This window comes from Panicum virgatum, chromosome 9N (genome assembly GCF_016808335.1).
Source record: "Panicum virgatum strain AP13 chromosome 9N, P.virgatum_v5, whole genome shotgun sequence".
In the NCBI taxonomy this organism is placed as follows: domain Eukaryota; kingdom Viridiplantae; phylum Streptophyta; class Magnoliopsida; order Poales; family Poaceae; genus Panicum; species Panicum virgatum.
In genome coordinates, this window is record NC_053153.1 from 45,262,084 (window position 1) to 45,281,020 (window position 18,937).

The window sequence follows — 18,937 nt, forward strand, 5'->3', positions numbered from 1 at the left end:
AACTTCCTCATGTAAATCATTGAAGTGTCCCCTCATAAGAGAAGACTTAAATGTGATACAATATCAGTCCCAGGAGGCTGATAACACATTTATTACATCGGTTGGTACATCACCGTACAACTCTACGCGGTAATGGGCAGTGAAGCGCCACTATCGCAAGGATAACGACTAAAACCCACACAACAACGTTGACTACAAAGAGGTCATCAGAGTTTTGCGCCATACGGAGCTTCCTGCGGGCGATCCTATCCACAGGCAAGGTTGGGTGTAGGACGGAACCCCTACTCAACATCTTCAGGAATGAAGTCTGGGTCTTCCTCTGTAAAAATTAGAAAAGGGGTGAGTACAAATGTACTCAGCAAGTCCAACCACACCCACAGAGGGGGTATAAATAGAATATAATGCACAGGGTAAACCAAGGATAAGGCTAGGGTTTAATTTGTGGAAAGCTTAATTTTTATGCATAGGTTTATTTGAAAAGATTTTTCTTAGAGCAATTCTTTTGTCACCGTATGGGGTTGATCCACACAGGATCCCAGTTTTAAATTGCTACCGGACTCCTCGTCCGCCGTAGCACACGGCACAACTGCCGGACACTTTTCCAAAACAACTCACGCCAACCCATCCATTTCCTAGAAGAAACACTAGTTGTGTGACCAAACCATAACTCGCCCAGTACCATGGGCACGGCTATTCGAATAGATTTTAACTCTGCAGAGGTGTGCAACTTTACCCACAAGCGGGGTACCATAGCACGATCACCTTTGTGTCGGTGCAGATCCCAACAGAGCCATTACCCACCTTAGCTAGGCCTGACTAGCCACCACGGGATCCACCAAGGGGTCATCGACCTATCACCGAGGTTTAACCGGGGCATAAGTCACATAGAGCTTATCCCTTCTCCTTGATCACCCGTTGCTCTCAGCTCTCCTGATGGCTATCAGATTAACTAGTGGGGTTTATGCTAAGCTGTTGCCCATACAACGGTCGAGTGGTTTGCACGATAGTGGAGTTAGGCAAGATGACACACCAGCTTGGTCCTTAATTGTGACAAGATGGATATCTCCCTTCCTTACTCAACCACACAGGTTCGAGCACACCATTCGGCAATTCACACAAAAGTACCATCCATCCCATCTAACTCATCTTTCGAAAATTTCACATTTTCCCTTCCCACACACACTTACACATTTTCTTTTTATAAAACAAGTTGTACCGTGTTTAAGGTCTTAAGCGTTCTAGCAGCGATTAATGTCCAAACAAATCACATTCAGACATTAATCTAGGTGGTCAAAGAATGATTATAACAAATCAAGGGGTGGCTATCAAACCATGTTTTCAGTAGGTAAAACACATGCAGTTTTGTAAAACAGGCCAATAGGTTGTGTTTATAAAAACTGGGACAAAACATGCATCAAAGGGCGGGATTGAATTTGCTGTTCTCAAAGCCTTCCGGGAAGTCCTGATCGAGGTATTGTCCTTCGGGTTCAGAGTCGCGGAACTGGTCCTCGTTCACTTGCTCGTAGTACTGCTCATCGATGGGTTCTCCCTTGTTCACACCGTGATCTACGACGCACACAAGCTAGCACACAATCAAGAAAAAGAAATAAAGGTTTTATCGTTGAGCTCGAATCGGGAACAATTAAGATATACAGACAGAGTAATATTTTTGGGAGATTTTCTAATGGCACGGTTGAAATTATATTGGAAAAGGTGTGGTTGAATTTTGGGAGAATCGGAGGATGTTTGGCACATGAAATGATAGGTTAAAGGAGTAGCTAGGGGCTAAACCTGGATTCGGGGACCTATTAACAATTATCTGTGGTAAGGGAAGGGGCGTTGTTGGAATTTTTGAAAATAGTTGGGCTATTCTAGAAAAGGACAGGACCTATGTATAATTATTTTGTATAGTGGAAGGGTTGATTGGAATTATTAACGATGGAGGAGGGTTTTCTTTAAAAAGAAATAGAGAGAGTGGGAGGGCTCATAATAGAAAGGAAGGAAGGGCAGGGGGCTCAGGGCAATTTTGCCCTTCATCTTCTTCCTCTCGTTCCTCCCTCGACAGAAAACAGAGAAGGAGGGGGAGGTGGCGCCGTGGGTGGCGGCCCTCCGGGGCATGGCGGAGGCCGGGAGGCGGGGCAAAACGGAGAGGAGGATGAGAGGGTTCGATTCCCCTACCTATCTCGAGCGGGGGCGGCCTGTGGAGGGCAGGCCACGGTGGCCGGTGGGATGCGACGAAGGTGGTTGTGGCGGCGGTGCTACAAATTGGGAAGGAGGGCGCGCAGTGGGGGGCGGGTCCGTGGAGGTGCAGGGCTGCGCGGAGGCCTACTTATAGGCGAGGAAAGGCAGTGGAGCGCGGTGTAGACCGGCCGGCGAACTCGGCGGCCATTAATGGTGCTTGGACTCATCGGGGAGTCGCGGAGCGGCGGCGCGATTCGCGGCGGCGGTGTAGATGACGGGATGGCTCGGGCAGAGGCCGAGCGGCGCGCCGGGCATCCCGGTCGCGTGGTGCACATGGGCGCACAGGCGCACGCGCGTGCAATGCGTGGGGGAGGTGATGTGCTCTGCTCTGTGCTTGTCCGTGCGTGGGAAAGGAGAGAGGAAGAGAGAAGGGAGAAAGGAGAAGGAAAAAGAAAAGGAGAAAAAGAAAAAGAGAGAAGTAAAAAAGAGGAAAAGGAGAAAAAGAAAAGGAGACGCCGGCGGGATTCGCGGCGACGGTCGTGAGCCGGGCGTGGCGTCGACGAGAAGCGACACGCACGAGAAATGAGGGAAACAGGAAAAAAAATTAGACGGTGACTGATGCGGGTGCCGGGACGGCGGATTGCCGTGGGATTTCGGGAGATTAGGAGTTCGGACGGGAAAGGATTCGAGCTCAGCGATGAAAAAGTTTTAAAAATTATTTTTAGCGCGTGATTTAATTTGGTGAATTTTTTTGGGATGTTACAATCACCATGAAGAAAAGCATTCTTAACATCCATCTGAGAGATAGTCCAAGAACAAGAAGCAGCCACTGCAATCAGAGTACGAACAGTGGTCATGTGTGCAACAGGAGCAAATGTCTCATCATAATCATGCCCCTTTGTCTGCTTAAAACCCCTGGCAACGAGATGAGCTTTATATCTCTCAATAGAACCATCTGACTTGGTTTTAATTTTGAACACCCATTTACATGTGATAGGCACTTCATGTGGTGGTAATGGAACAAGATCCCAAGTTCCTGTACGATCAAGGGCAGCAAGCTCCTCAGACATAGCAAGCTGCCATTCAGGAATACCGACAGCTTCCTGATAAGTGACTGGCTCATGAACAAGTGCATTCACACGAGGAAAACCATACTTATCTTTAGGATGAATAGTACTACGATCTTTTAGATTATATCATGGACTAGTCTGTAACTCATCAAAAACAATATGTGACTCATCAATATTATTATTAGAAGCATCAACAACAGGTGTGTCAGGACTGGCCGAGGTGGGAGAACTAGAAGGAAGCTCAATGGGGATTTTGGGACGACGATTGAAGAAACATGTGATAGGTGGTTTTGAAAAAGGGTGAGGTGGAGGTGGAGGTGGAGGTGGAGGAGGTGGTGTTGGAGGTGGAGGAGTTGGTGTAGGTGTCTCATATAGAGGAGGCGTGATGGAAATAGGAGGAAGACACATAAAAGACGTAGACTCTGTGGGAGAATATGAGGGCTGTGTAGAGGGGTTATAAAAGAAAGGACGATTATCAACAAAGGTCACATCACGAGAGATACGTATGCGACGAGCAGAAGGGTCATAGCAACGATAATCCTTATATTCAGGACTATACCCTAGAAAAACACACTCAACTGACTGGGCAGTCAACTTAGTCCATTCACGAGCTGCAAGCAAGACATAACATGTGCAACCAAAAACCCGAAGGTGATCATAGTTGGGAGGTATACCAAAAAGAACCTCACCGAGACATTTGCCAGCAAGTTTGGAGGAAGGTTGCCGATTAATAAGATAAACAGCAGTGGATACAGCTTCTCCCCAAAAATGAGAAGGCACAAAAGATGCAATGAGAAGTGTGCGAGCAGTCTCTATAAGATGGCGATGTTTACGTTCAGCAACACCATTTTGAGCATGAGTGCATGCACATGAGAGTTGAGCAAGAGTACCCTCGGAGGTGAGAAACTGGAGAAAAGCCGAGGACAAGTATTCACCTCCAGAATCATAACAAAACACTTTAACAGCAGTGGAAAATTGAGTGTGCACCATGCGAGCAAAGGACTGGTAAATAGAACACAGTTGGGATCGATGTTTCATAAAATAGATCCAAGTGTATCGAGAATGGTCATCAATGAAAATGACATAGTAACGGTGACCTCCTTTGGAAGCAAAAGGTGTAGGTCCCCAGACATCTGAGTGAATAAGATCAAAAGGTCGAGCAGAATGAGAAGTACTAGTGGAATATGGGAGTTGTACCTGTTTGCCAAGCCGGTAACCCTTGCAGTGGAAACTAGAATCAATAGGGATACGACCAAGACAACCCTCATTAATCAGGGTAGACAATCGAGACCCACATAGGTGGCCAAGACGATGATGCCACTTGGCGAAAGATGAACCTGATGATGACACAGCTGATGACACATGAGCGGTAGAAGAAGGAAGATGTAAGGTGTCCAGAACATAGAGGTTAGAATAATCTCTACTGCGATGACCAGTCCCAATCACACTTCCACTCTGATGATCTTGGATAAAACATGATGAATCATCAAATCCAACAAAACAGTTCATATCAGCTATTTGACCCTCTGACAGAAGATTCATAGACAACTGAGGTACACAGGAAACATCAGGTATATAAAAATGGGGAGAATGAAGGGAACCCTGATTAGTAATATGACATAATGTACCATCAGCAATGTGGATAGAAGTAGCATTAGTGACTGGTTGGCATGCTACCAACTTAGACTTGTCAGACGTCACATGAAAAGAAGCCCTTGAACCCAGAATCCAAGAATGCGAAGCGAAGTTCTAAGAGGCAGCAACGATTGACACAGTTCCACTAGTATGAACCGCAGCACCAGGCTTGATATCATTAGCCATAATATTGGATTGCAACATGTCGAAGAAAGCTGATACTTGTACTCGTCACAGATGCAGACCAGCAGCAACAAGGCAGCAACAGTATAGAACAATTGAGGAGTCAATAGCAGAGAGCACCAGACGTGCAGCACCGGGCTGATACAAAACAGAGCACCCCGCCCCTCCCCCCTGGCTTGCTGTAAAATAGTAGCAGACCAGAGGAGGCGGCAAACAAGGGCGGGTAGCAGGCAGGCGACAAACAGGGGCGGCTCCCACACGGTGCGCAGATGGAGCGCGAACAGGGGCAGGTGCGCCCACACGGTGCACAGAGGGGCGGCTCCCACACGGTGCCCACACGGCACGCGAACAGGGGCAGGCGGCTCCCACACGGTGCGCAGGCGGCGCGCGGACGGCGCAGAAGGCAGCGCGCGAATGGGAAGATGGACGCCGCGACGGGCGGCGAACGGGGTGCCGCGACCAGCGGCGGACGGTAGTAGAGATGGGCGGACGACGGCAACGTCGTGCTGCACCGACCGCAAGGACGAAAGCTGGCAAAGGAGGACGAACGGCGCCAGCGGGTGGAGTCACCACCACGACGGGCGGACGGCGGCCAGCGGACAGACGGCGGCGGAAAAAGTGGATCTCGGCTGTGATACCATGTTACCTTAGATGGAGAGAGAGAGACCATCAAGAGGGAGAGAGGAGAGTAGCAGCCAGCAGCAAGTAGATGAAGAGAGAGCACATGGGCCACATGGGCCTAGAGTATATGGGCCAAGATATATTCTTAACAGAATAAAGCACAAATCAACTCAGGAGCTAAATTAAGGTCTGTACAAATCAATTCAGGAGCTAAATTAAGGTTTGTATGTTTAAGGCTTAAATCAACATATATCTTATTGTTTAAATTCTTGCCCCATTTGAAAAATGTGTTTTTTAAAGTTACTAATAATTTAAGACATGTTTATTCTAGGAATCAGATGAGGATGTCATAGAAGTGTTGAATTTCTTCATAAGGACTTAATTGTAGTACTCTATTGTTAGGTAGCTGGATGATGCCAGGTTTTATTGCAATGTATACCTTTTCATTTTAGGTCTAGTTACCGAATACATTCCTCTATTTCTGTTTGTTATGTGTTACCTTAGTACTAGAAAAATTCTTTTTTTCTACCTAGCTTGCGTAATTCCGACTATTACAAACTTATAAATCTGAATGAGTTATGTTAGGAATAGCAACTCAACACTATTGCAATGCCACAAAGGGGCAGATATGGATCTACAAATGTGCATAAAGCACCCTATACAAGTGAGGAAATACACAGGGATGTATATACATCTAACACCCCCCCCCCCCCGCAAACTCATGGTGGGTCTACAACACTGAGTTTGGAAAGAAAATAAATATGTTGCGCCTTTGTTTGAGCCTTCATGAAGAAGTCCGCCAACTAAAACTTGGAAGGCACGTACTGAAGAGCCACAATCTGATCATGCACCTGCGATCTCATGTAAGAAGCATCAACACCGATGTGCTTGGTGAGTTCGTGCTTCACAGGATCCCGAGCAATACTGATCGCACCAGTACTATCAGAGGAGAGAGGAGTTGGTGTGGAAGCCATCACACCGAAATCCTCAAGTAGCACTGCAGCCAGGTGATCTCAGCTGTCACTGCTGCCATAGCCCTCAACTCAGCCTCAGCACTCGAACGGGAAACTACTGTATGCTTTTTGGTTTTCCAGGCAATCAAGGAGGATCCAAGGAAGACACAATAAGCAGAGAGAGAGTGACGATCAGAAGGGTCACAGGCACATGTCGCATCAGAGTATGCTTGAAGCTCAAGAGGGCTAGAACGAGAGAAGAACAACCGGCGAGAGGAAGTGCCACGAAGGTATCGAAGAACTCGAAGGAGGTGAGTGTAATGAAGCTGGGTGGGTGCGGAGACAAATTGACTCAGAATGTGAACAGCATTGGAGATGTTAGGACGAGTGATCCCAAGGTAGACGAGACTAACGACAAGATGTCGGTAGCGAGTCGGATCGGCAAGAGGCCCACCATCAGTGGCCCGCAACTGAGCACCAAGCTCCATGGGTGTGTCAACTATGCGGTGATCGGTGAGAGCAGCACGAGAGAGAAGATCCTGAATGCACTTCTCTTGGGAGAGGTAGATGCCAGCAGGCGTGGAAGAAACTTCGAGACCAAGGAAGTAACGAAGAGGACCTAGATCAGGCATCAAGAATTTGTCACTAAGACACTTCTTCACAAACTCAATGAACTGAGAGTCATCACCAGTAATGATCATATCATCAACATAGAGAAGAAGAAGCGTGCGACCATGAGGGGAAGTGTGGACAAAAAGAGCGGGATCGTGGTCGCTAGGCTTAAAACTAGCATCAGTGACAACTAAGGAAAAACGCTCAAACCAAGCCCGAGGAGCCTGCTTGAGGCCGTAAAGGGAGCGATGCAGATGACAAACCATGCCATTCGGAACAAAGTAGCCTTGAGGTGGCTGCATGTAAACCTCCTCACGTAGCTCACCATTGAGAAAGGCATTCTTGACATTAAGCTGGGAGATAGACCACTCTCGGACAGAGGCAATAGCGAGAAGAGTCCGAACTGTGGTCATGTGAGCAACTGGTGCAAAAGTCTCATCATAATCATGACCGTGCTCCTGCTGAAAACCACGAGCTACAAGACGAGCCTTGTAGTGCTCAAAGGAGCCATCAGAGCGAGTCTTGATCTATAGACCCACTTGCAAGTAATAGGTGTCACTTGAGGAGGCAACGGGACAAGATCCCATGTACCAGTGCGCTCCAAGGCAGCAATCTCCTCAGCCATGGCGTGCTGCCAGTCTGGGTGGACAGCAGCCTCTCAGTAAGTGGTTGGCTCAACAAGTGCAGCAGCAGTGAAGCCATAGTGCTCTAGAGGTTGTAGAGAACCACGATCACGAAGATCATACCGAGATGGCAACTGAGGAGTAGGACCAAGGAGTGAGGAAGAAGACTCGGGTGAAGGTGATGGTGGAGTTCTCGAACGACGAGAGTAGACATGAGTGATCTCACGAGGAGGGACAACCACAGGAGTAGGTCCGAGGAGTGAGGAAGAAAACTCGTGTGAAGGTGGGGGTGGAGGTCTCGGATGACGAGAGTAGACGTGAGTGATCTCACGAGGAGAGACCATCACAGGAGTAGGTCCGAGGAGGAAGGAAGATGACTCGAGTGGAGGTGGCGGTGGAGTGGGACTAAGGGGCAGCGAAGAAGACACAAGTGGGGAAGGAGGAGCCTCAACGGAAAGGGGGCCAAAGAGCAACTGAGAGGGCTCAGGTGGAGGTGGACGAGCTGTAGAGGGAGCAAGGAGGTAGTGATGGTGGAGTGGACGGCAGCGGAAAAGAGTCATCAAGAAGAGTCAAGAAGGAGATAGACTCCGTAGTAGTGGAAGAGGAGCTGAAGGAGGAACGAGGGTAATACAGGCGGGATTCATCAAAGGTGACATCTTGAGATATCCTCATCCGATGGGCAACAGGGTCGTAGCAACGATAACCCTTGTGCTCCGTACTGTACCCAAGAAAAACACACTCAACTGATTGAGCAGTTAGCTTGGTGCGCTCACGAGGAGGGAGTAGGACAAAGCAGGCACACCCAAAGCAACGAAGATGACTGTAGTTGGGTGGATGGCCAAACAAGCGCTCATACAAGGTACAACCCTTAAGAACGGATGAAGGTTGTCTATTAATGAGAAAAACAGCCGTAGAGACAGCCTCAACCCAGAAGTGAGATAGAAGCTCAGAGGAGAGTAGTAAAGCACGAGCAATCTCAAGAATGTGACGATGCTTGCGTTCGGCAGCACCATTTTGAGCATGGGCACTAGGACAAGAAAATTGAGGAAGGATACCCTGGTCAGCAAGGAAGCGGCGATGCGCAGCAGAGATGTACTCACCAGTAGAATCAGCACGAAATGCACAAATGGGAGAGTCATCATGAGTGCGAATTATAGTGGCAAATTGCTGGTAGATAGATAGAAACTGGCCACGAGAGGACATAGGATAGATCCAGGTAAACCGTGAATAATCATCGATGAAAATGACATAATAGGAGTGACCCCCTTTGGAGACAAAAGGAGCAGGCCCCCATACATCAGAGTGAATAAGATCAAAAGGACGCTGTGATACAGAACCACTGGATGTATAAGGGAGTTGCAACTGTTTACCAAGTTTGCAACCCATACAATGAAGTGCGGCATCACCAGACACAGGACCTAAAACACCACTACCCACAAGAGTGGAAAACCTAGAACCAGAGAGATGGCCAAGACGACGATGCCACTGAGCAAAGGTAGATGCAGTGGCGGAAGCAACAACCACGGGGGCAGGTGAGGTGGAGGGATTCGCCACAGTGGACGAGGGAAGGCAAAGCCAGTCAAGCTCCCAAAGATGCTGAGAGTCATGGCGTCTAGGCCCAGTACCCACTAGAAGTCCCGTGCGAAGATCCTGAACACTACAAGAGTCTAACTCAAGAATGATCCAACATCCATGATCAGTGATCTGGCCAGCAGATATCAGCTGCATAGTGAGGTTAGGAACATGTGAAACTGTAGGCACATGAAAGGAAGACGTCGAGAGAACACCCCGTCCAGTAACTGGAAGAGAGGTGCCGTCAGCTGTCTGAACGACAAGATGGTGATCGACAGAGGACAAGGAAGACAGCTAGGTAGAATCCGGGTCATGTGAAATGAAGCACCAAAATCAAGGAACCATGAAGATGGTGTGGCTGGGTTAGGAGGTAGTGGTGGGAAACCAGAAGCACGAGCAGTAGTCCCAGAAAGGGAGGAAGCAACTGCATTGAGACGGCGGAACAACGTAAGCAGCTCCTGCTCCAAGGCAGACGGTGCTAGAAGAAGCCATAAGCGCAGGATCAGGACAGCTCGCGTCCTGAGCTCTCTGCTCTTCAGTTTTTTTTTTGTTGGCTGCCCCTCGGGAGGGAGATAAAGGGCAGGCAAAGAAACAAAGCAGAGCACACACAGAGCAGAGAGCAGAGGTAAGCACACGCAGCAGAGCAGAGGCAATGCTGAGCGGAGAGCAGAGGAAGGGGACGCGCGGGGCAGGGTAGAGGCACTCCCGCGCGGGTGCAGGCGCGCGGAGCGGGGCGCGTGGATGGGAGGCACAGCTCGGGGCCGCGAGGCCGCATGCGCAGGGGCCGTGCGGAGGGGGCGGCGCGGCTCGGGGCCCGCGGAGGGGGTGGCGCAGCTCGGGGCCGCGCAGAGCGGTGGTGCGGGGGTGCACGGAGGGGCGCACGGGGCTGCCCGCAACGGGGCGGCGTGGCTCTGTACCGCGTGGAGGCTCAGGGAAAAGGGGGAGGGAGTGGAGCTGCTTCGCCGACCGGCGGTGGGGGGCTCACCGGCAGCTCGCCGGCGGCTCGCCGACGACGTGTCACGACCCGTGGCCGCCGGCGAGCACCGTGGCGTGAGAGGATCCAGAATGGCACAGAGAGGGTAGAGGGGACGGGCGGCTAGCCCTGAGTCCCAACAGCTTGTTTCTCAAGAAGATGAATCATATCCCCAGTACAGAGTCGCTCGGCCTATAAGTGCGAGCATCAAACATCGACATCACGGGTCCACAGGTTACAATAATGAAAACGATAAAAGCTAATCAGGTCACACGTTGATGGCGCCTTGTGCCGTTCCCGCCTTCGCTGTAGACGTTACACCTCCCCCAGTCGAAGAAGTTGCTTGTCCCCAAGCAACAGCTTCAGGAAAATGTGCCTTGACGACGTACAGATCTTCCCAAGTAGCAGAAGCTTCGGGCACATGACTCCACTTGACAAGAACCTATGGCACAGCCTGGTTGCCCTTCTTGACTAGGCTACGATCCAGCACACGTTCCGGCTGCAGGTCCTGAATGCTGAGATCCACTAACTTAGGTAAGTCAGTGTATACAGGAGCGAAATTAGGAGTAAAAGGTTTAAGCTGTGAAACATGGAACACCGGGTGGATTAAACTATGAGCAGGCAGGTTAAGACGATATGCTGCAGCACCAATCTTCTCAGTAATTGTAAAAGGACCAAAGAACTTATACGCCAATTTGGGGTAAGGACGACTGACCACCGACTGCTACACATATGGTTGGAGTTTCAGTAGCACTCGTTCTCCAACCTGAAAATGCCGGTCAGAGCGAGACCGATCGGCCTGAAGTTTCATCTGGTTTTGAGCTGCAGCCAAGTGTGTTTTAAGAGTAGCTAGTTGTGTCTCCCGCTGGTGTAGGAACTCAGCAGCTGGTGATGAGGAATCAGTAGGAACAGGCAGCATAGTACCCAACTCGGCCTCATACCCATAAAGAGCCTTGAAAGGTGAACACCCCAGGGCAGAGCGATAGGTAGAATTGTACCACAATTCAGCTAAAGAAAGCCAGGATCTCCACTGTTGAGGCATGTCACGGACTGCACAACGTAGGTACATCTCCAAGTATTGATTGACCCGCTCCATTTGGCCGTCAGTTTGAGGGTGGTGCACCGAACTCATATGCAATTTAGTGTCCACCAGGGAGAACAAAGCACGCCAGAAAGTGCTGGTGAAAATCTTATCCCGATCCGAAACTATCGTTTTTGGGAAACCATGGAGCTTAACCACATTGTCCAGAACGACCCTAGCAACAATCTGAGCTGTGAAAGGATGCTTGAGAGGAAGAAAATGACTATATTTAGTAAACCTGTCTACTACCACCAGGATAGTGTTGCTGCCAGCTAACATAGGAAGACCCTCAATGAAATCCATGGACCAATCTCTCCATGCCCCTTGAGGGATGGGTAAGGGTTGTAAAAGACCAGCAGGATGAATCAGTTCATGCTTGGCCTGTTGACAGATCTGACATTGCCTGACATATTCTATGACTTGACTTTTCATACCTTTCCAGTGGAAGAGTTGCTTCAGACGGTGATAAGTGGCCTGACCCCCGGAATGGCCTCCAATGGCTGTGGAATGCAAAGCTGCTATCAACTTGGTTTGCAAGGCTGGGTTACTGGCAATCCAGACCTTGGATTTGTACTTAATCAGGCCTTGTTCCAGACTGTACCCCTCTTCATCAGGACTATGAATGGTCAGTCGAGTTAGAAGAGCTTGTGCCTTGGGATCTGTAGCATAAGAATTAAGGACCTCCTGTACCCAAATAGGCTGGGCTTCGGAAACAGCTTGTAATGATAACAAGTGACCCACTCTGGACAATGCATCTGCTGCCACATTCTCCTTTCCTTTTCGATAAACCACCTTAAACTGCAATCCCATCAGCCTTGTCATAGCCTTTCTTTGCATATCTAAATGGAGATTCTGTTCACAAAGGTAGGAGAGACTCTTATGATCTGTATGAATCAAAAATTCTTGCCTTTGAAGATAGGGTCTCCATTTTTCAACAGCCATAATTAAGGCTAAGAATTCCTTTTCATAGATAAATAGTTTTTGATGAGCTGGTCCTAGAGCTTTATTGAGGAAAGCCATTGGCTGATCTTTCTGCATAAGCACTGCACCAACACCTACTTCAGATGCATCAGTCTCCACCACAAAAGGGATATTGAAATCGGGTAGTGTCAGCACTGGAGTAGTGGACATGGCATGCTTGAGACTGTCAAAAGCATGTTGAGCTTCAGAAGACCAGCAGAATTGCTTCTTCTTGAGTAACTGAGTGAGTGGTTTAGCAATTAAGCCATAGTGCTTCACAAATTTTCTATAGTACCCTGTTAAACCCAGGAAACCCCTCAACTCAGTGACATTGGAAGGGGTGGGCCAACTGAGCATAGCAGCTGTTTTGGTAGGATCTGTGGAAACTCCTTTGTCAGAAATAATGTGCCCCAGGTACTCTAACTGATGTTGGGCAAAAGAACATTTGCTCCTCTTCATAAACAACTGGTGCTCTCTGAGCTTGGACAGTACTTGTTTGAGATGCAGCACATGATCCTCTAGTGTAGGACTGTATACCAAGATGTCATCTAAGAATACCAACACAAACTTCCGCAGAAATGGGCTTAGTATGTCATTCATGATACACTGAAATGTGCTGCTGGAGCATTGGTGAGGCCAAAAGGCATAACCCTGAATTTAAAATGGCCATGGTGGGTTTTGAATGCTGTCTTGTGCTCCTCCCCCCTCTTCATCCTCACTTGATGATACCCAGACCTCATATCAAGCTTGGAAAAATAACAAGTGCTAGCCAACTCATCCAAAATTTCATCCACTAGGGGCATAGAAAATCTATTCTTAATAGTAATATAATTAAGCCTTCTATAGTCTACACAAAACTGCCAACTACCATCCTTTTTTTGGACTAACAACACAGGGGATGCATATGGACTAGTACTGGGTGTAATCAGGCCAGCAGCAAGTAACTCTTTAACTTGCCTCTCAATTTCATCTTTGTGTAAAGGAGAATACCTGTATGGTTTAGAGTTGACAGGAACAACATTGGGCAAAATAGGAATAGCATGGTCATAGTGTCTCTCTGGAGGAAGACTCTTAGGTTCAGCAAACACATCTTGATAAGCAGCCAATATGGCCTGGACAGGTTCAGGTATATGTTCAGGAAGGGAGTCTGGTGGACAAACAGTCACTGCAGCCAGGGCCCAAACATCATTGCCAACCAACCATTTCTGCAATCTATCTACTGGTAATTCCTGCAGGGAAAGGTCCATAGGTTGTACACCTTGCAAAGTGATTGATAATCCTTTGTGTTCAAAGGACATAGTCTTGTTATCCCAATGGTGAGTAATAGGACTGTTTGCACTAAGCCAATCAAATCCCAAAATAGCATCATAGGCAGGCATATCCAAAACCCTCATAGGAGTAACAAAAGAATAGCCTTGAATCCACCATTCTAACCCTGGTACACATTTGTCAGAAATCAAGATGTCTCCATTGGCCACTCTTACTTGCTTAGGTGGCGCAGGGACTGGTACAATTCCCACCTTCTGGAGAAAAGCTGAGCTGACAAAGGAGTGTGAGCTGCCACTATCCACTAATAAGAGAAAGACTTTGTTCTTCACAAGGGATCTTAACTTCATGGCCTCACCATGTTCAGTGCCGGCTAAGGCATTCAGAGATAATGTGCAAAATTCCTCTGTCAAGGCATCCTCTATTTCCAATTGCTTCAGCACTTCATCATTGAGGGTAACATCCAGATCATTAAGAACCAAAGCATTCACCTGAGTCTTAGGCCTCTTGGTACATTTGGCAGCATGGGAAGAATCATATGGCTCCCTGCAATAAAACAAAGGTTGTTGGCACGGCAGTAATCCCTGAGTTGCCTCTCTTTGGACAGTTGAGGTGTGGCAGGTGTGGATTTGTACTCAGGTTTGGGAGTAGTGGAAATTGTATAGCGAGTGGAATGAGCTGATTTGGGTCCTGCACTCCTATACTTCGCTTGGATAGTCTGCTGCATTTTGGCCAACATGACTGCTTTTTCCATGGTTCCAGGAACTTGTCCTTGTACTGGATACCTGATTTCTGGTTTGAGCCCCTTGATAAACTGTGAGACAAAGTAGGTATCTGCCATCCCCAAGTCATGCATAGCTACCTGATATTGCAGTGCTTCGAATTCAGACACTTATTCCTCAACAGTACCAGTCTGCTGGAGCTCAAGCAATTCATCAATAGCGTGCTGATAATCATAAGCACCAAATTTCTGTTCTACTACCTTGATTAGGTCCTTCCATGTCCCCAAGCCATGCTTCAATTTGTACACCTGAAGCCACTTTTCAGCATTGTCATCCATATGCAAGGATGCTGCCGTGGCCCACATAGATTCAGGTATATTCATGAGCTTGAAGTAATCCTGACACTTGTCCTTCCAGATGCGTGGATTCTTGCCATTGAAACGGGGAAAATTCATTTTGGGGGCAAAGCCTTTAGCAACAGATCGATCAAACGTGGGTGCACGCCTAGATGCAAAGGGATTTTGACTCTGCGATGCGGTGTGAGAAGTGCCTGGACGACGTGGTCGGAAGGGTGGCACAGTGGAAGTTTCAGACGAAGCAGTGCTACTCTGCATTTCCTCTTCATTACGCATCTGATGGTGGGTTAATTGTGCCACAGCTTGGCCGGTGGATTCCAGCTGCTTGGCCAGGGTCTGCTGATCCTTAATCATCTGATCTAACACAGTTGCAGAGATGTCAACTTTGGCTTCCAATTTGTGCTGCATACGGTCGACTTCCTCTACCTTAGCAAAAAGCAAATCGAAATTCTCAGTGATACTATCCCAACGTTCCTTATCCAGAGTAGCCTGATCCTCCATGGCAGACAACAGGATCTGGGTTTGAGCGGAGGGCTTAGGGGGAATCGTGGCGTCTGCACCTCAAGCAAGCGGACTACGATCCGGTTTGACTTAACCTCGAACACCACACGAGGCCCAAATCGAGTCGCACAAGCCGAAGGGTTGCAGCAAACACTCACCGGAATCCCCGAGTGTACGTCGAGATGTCCGATGTCGCGCCCGTCCACGAAACCCGAGTCGTCGTCACCACCGATGATGCCGACGAAGCCTCTCAACGCGTGGCCTGCTCGTCCAGGTCGTAGGCACCAACCACGGACGAGGAAATCGCCCCACTACAACCTAAGCGGCGCGGAAAACTGGTGGTCGACGGCGCCGGAACGGCTAACCGGTGATTTGCGGTGGCCGCCGCCGACTGGGAGTCGGTGGGCAGGGCGTGGGCGCCGGAATCGGACCAATTCGCGGTGGAGCTGGTCGAGGTCACCGGAATGGCAGCTCGGACCGAATTGGGGCGATAGAAACGACGAGGCGGAAGCGGCCGAGGAGAGACTGAACCTGATACAACTGTCACGACCTGTGGCCGCCGGCGAGCGCCGTGGCGTGAGAGGATCCAGAATGGCACATAGAGGGTAGAGGAGACGGGCGGCTAGCCTTGAGTCCCAACAACTTGTTTCTCAAGAAGATGAATCATATCCCCGGTACAGAGTCGCTCGGCCTATAAGCGCGAGCATCAGACACCGACATCACGGGTCCACAGGTTACAATAATGAAAACGATAAAAGCTAATCAGGTCACACGTCGATGGAGCCTTGTGCCGTTCCCGCCTTCGCTGTAGACGTTACACGACGGTGGGATGAGGAGCAAAAAACCTAGGATAGGATGTGATACCATGTTAGGAATAGCAACTCAACACTATTGCAATGCCACAAAGGGGCAGATATGGATCTACAAATGTGCATAAAGCACCCTATAAAAGTGAGGAAATACATAGGGATGTATATACATCTAACAAGTTAATCACCATTTGGTAACAGTTCTTCATTTGTGCATTTATAAAAAAAGATATAGAAAAATCTATTTGAATAGTGCACTAGGGAAATAGTTGTTAATAATTTTCTTTATATAGGTTACACGACTCTATAAGAATGAGGAGCATGCTGAAGTTGAATACACGGTCAGTAACTACTTTCAGCTATGGAGAAAGATGTTTGAATAAGATTTACCTACTGGTTGGACAATATCAATATGATGTTATAGTGATGCTAGCATGTATGGGGATTTCTATTACTCAAAAGTGAACTAACAATTTCGTTTCTATTGAATGGCTAAGATTGGGCCAATCCCTATCGATGATGATGTAGGAAAGGAGGTGATCACTCGACTGACAGCAAACATGGTCACGAACAGTACATTTTATACTGATTCTAATGGAAGGGATTTTCTAAAAAGGGTAATAATAAATATAACTTGCGCATTGGACATCAGCTGTACTTGTTTCAAATCAGACAATTATACGGTACATTATTAGGTAGATCATTGTGGAACCTTCTCAATAATTAATGTTTCTCATTATTACTCCACTGAAAAGTTTTTGATGTGGAAACCAACTATAGTTTTAAATGATTCTAAACTCCCTTTTTCCATGGATATTCATTTCATTTGCAGGTTAGAAACCACAGGGAAGATTGGAACCTTGAAATAACTGAACCGGTTGCAGGAAATTACTATCCGGTATTCACATTTTCAGAGTCCCCCCTCCCCCCCTCCTCCTCCTAAGCATAGAAGTATTTGTGCATATATTTCATGCAACGATGTATCCTGTGTGGATGATATATGAATAATATCTTACATCCCAACTTTTCAGGTCAATCTAGGAGCGTATGTAACAGACGGAAAATATGAGGTGTCTGTACTTGTCGACCGTGCTGTTGGAGCATCAAGTATTCACGATGGTGAGCTAGAGATTATGCTACATAGGTACTATCTGATGAAGTCACTTGAGCAAGTTTTAGTTTCCTGCTACTGTGGAAGATACAGTAGTTCCAAGATCTTGTGCTGCATAGTTTGTCAACGGTGTCCTCTAGAGGGGGGGGGGATGTTTATTTCCTGAAACCAATGCAAGGTCTCAAGCAAGGAGTCAACTCATGGATTTATTTTCTTTGGAACTGTTATGACCAAAATGTATAGGATTCGGTGCCAAGCCCTTAGGACAAAGATTTATAACACACTGGAAATACCCGCCACACACTCTATAATAATGGTAGTATGTTTTCTGTATCTCATGATGCTGTATATTTGTAGACAAATGCCAACTTAGTTTTACAATGGGACAGCTGGAAAGCTTACAATCCTTTCTATCGAACAAACAAGACCCTAGGAATTCAATAGTCTTTTGGAACTTAACTATGTTACATCTCCCTTGCGCTTACTGGAACCCTCTGTAATAACCATGAACTATGTCATTATCAGACGTACAGTAAGAGATGATGGCAAAGGTGTGGATGAGCCACTAGGTGAAATTGTTTGTCTGGATGGAAGCTGCAAGGGGCTCACGGTATACATTTAGTGACAATATAAAGTTGCCTCTGTATTCTCCACCAGCATGAAGCTACTTATGCGAAAATAGCTCCTGTAATTCTGCCAAAAATAAAAATGACAGGCCAGGGGAACATACTATGTTAAAGTTGACAAGCTAGGCCATGGACCTCACTGGCGAAGAACATATGGCCAGCAAGTATATTCACCCTATCTTGTGGCTTTTGCTCATGAGGTATAATTGCTTAATCTCTGAACATGAGGTATATTCACCCTATCTTGTGGCTTTTCTGCTGTTCGGCAGTTAACTAATAATTATGTTCTTACAGGATGAGACAAATTGGAAATCCTATAATGTTGCCAGAGCAAGTATGATGGATGTGAATTACAGTCTTCCTGATAATGTTGCAATTGTAACCTTGCAGGTATTATAATGCTCTCTCCATTCAGATTGTATACCGTGAGCCCCTTGCAGACTGTATTAGCAATCTGAATTCATTAATGAAACCAATCTAAACATTTTCAGAATCTAGATGATGGTACGACATTACTTCGCTTGGCCCATCTTTTTCAGGTATATTAATAGTTTATTCAATAGTTTTTTGGTCAGCTTGACAGTGGACCCATGATGCTGATCAACCTTTGCTGGATCTACAGGCAGCAGAGGACCCTCAATATTCAGTTATAGCAAAAGTTGAACTAAGAAAGGTGTTCGCAAAGAGAAGTGTAAGTAAAATTTATTTGCTCTGCAATTTTGGTTTTCAGATCTATCTAAGACCATTAAGCTATGATTCTGTGTGGAAATGCAGATCAAGGAGTTGACTGAGACTAACCTTTCTGCAAATCAAAAGAAGTCAGACATGAAGAAGCTCAACTGGAGGGTAGCTGGGGACACGGATAGTGGTCTCACCCCATTGAAGGGTGGCCCAGTTGACAGTCAAGCTCTTGTAGTTGAGTTGGGACCCATGGAAATACGCACTTTCTTGCTGAAGTTCTGAATTACAGACAAGCAGTTGCATAGTTGATATATAGATGGAGCAAGAATACATAGAAGCAATTTGCTACATTTTTGTGACCGGTATCAAATTCGGTTCCTCATCTCTGGTCTGGGACTCAA

The 18,937-nt window shown here is 47.4% G+C and overlaps 1 protein-coding gene across 1 annotated transcript in view; it reads left to right on the top strand.

Annotated features, from left to right (window-relative positions):
* LOC120689031 (alpha-mannosidase-like) overlaps positions 1-18,937 on the top strand; it is a 41,409-nt gene extending 22,472 nt beyond the window's left edge. Inside the window, exons 20-29 of the mRNA XM_039971377.1 lie at positions 16,412-16,459; positions 16,616-16,735; positions 16,951-17,016; positions 17,150-17,262; positions 17,755-17,839; positions 17,945-18,055; positions 18,150-18,245; positions 18,347-18,394; positions 18,478-18,546; positions 18,630-18,937. Of these exons, the coding sequence (XP_039827311.1) occupies positions 16,412-16,459; positions 16,616-16,735; positions 16,951-17,016; positions 17,150-17,262; positions 17,755-17,839; positions 17,945-18,055; positions 18,150-18,245; positions 18,347-18,394; positions 18,478-18,546; positions 18,630-18,818 (945 nt within the window). The 3' untranslated portion in view covers positions 18,819-18,937. The remainder of the gene's footprint in view (positions 1-16,411; positions 16,460-16,615; positions 16,736-16,950; positions 17,017-17,149; positions 17,263-17,754; positions 17,840-17,944; positions 18,056-18,149; positions 18,246-18,346; positions 18,395-18,477; positions 18,547-18,629) is intronic.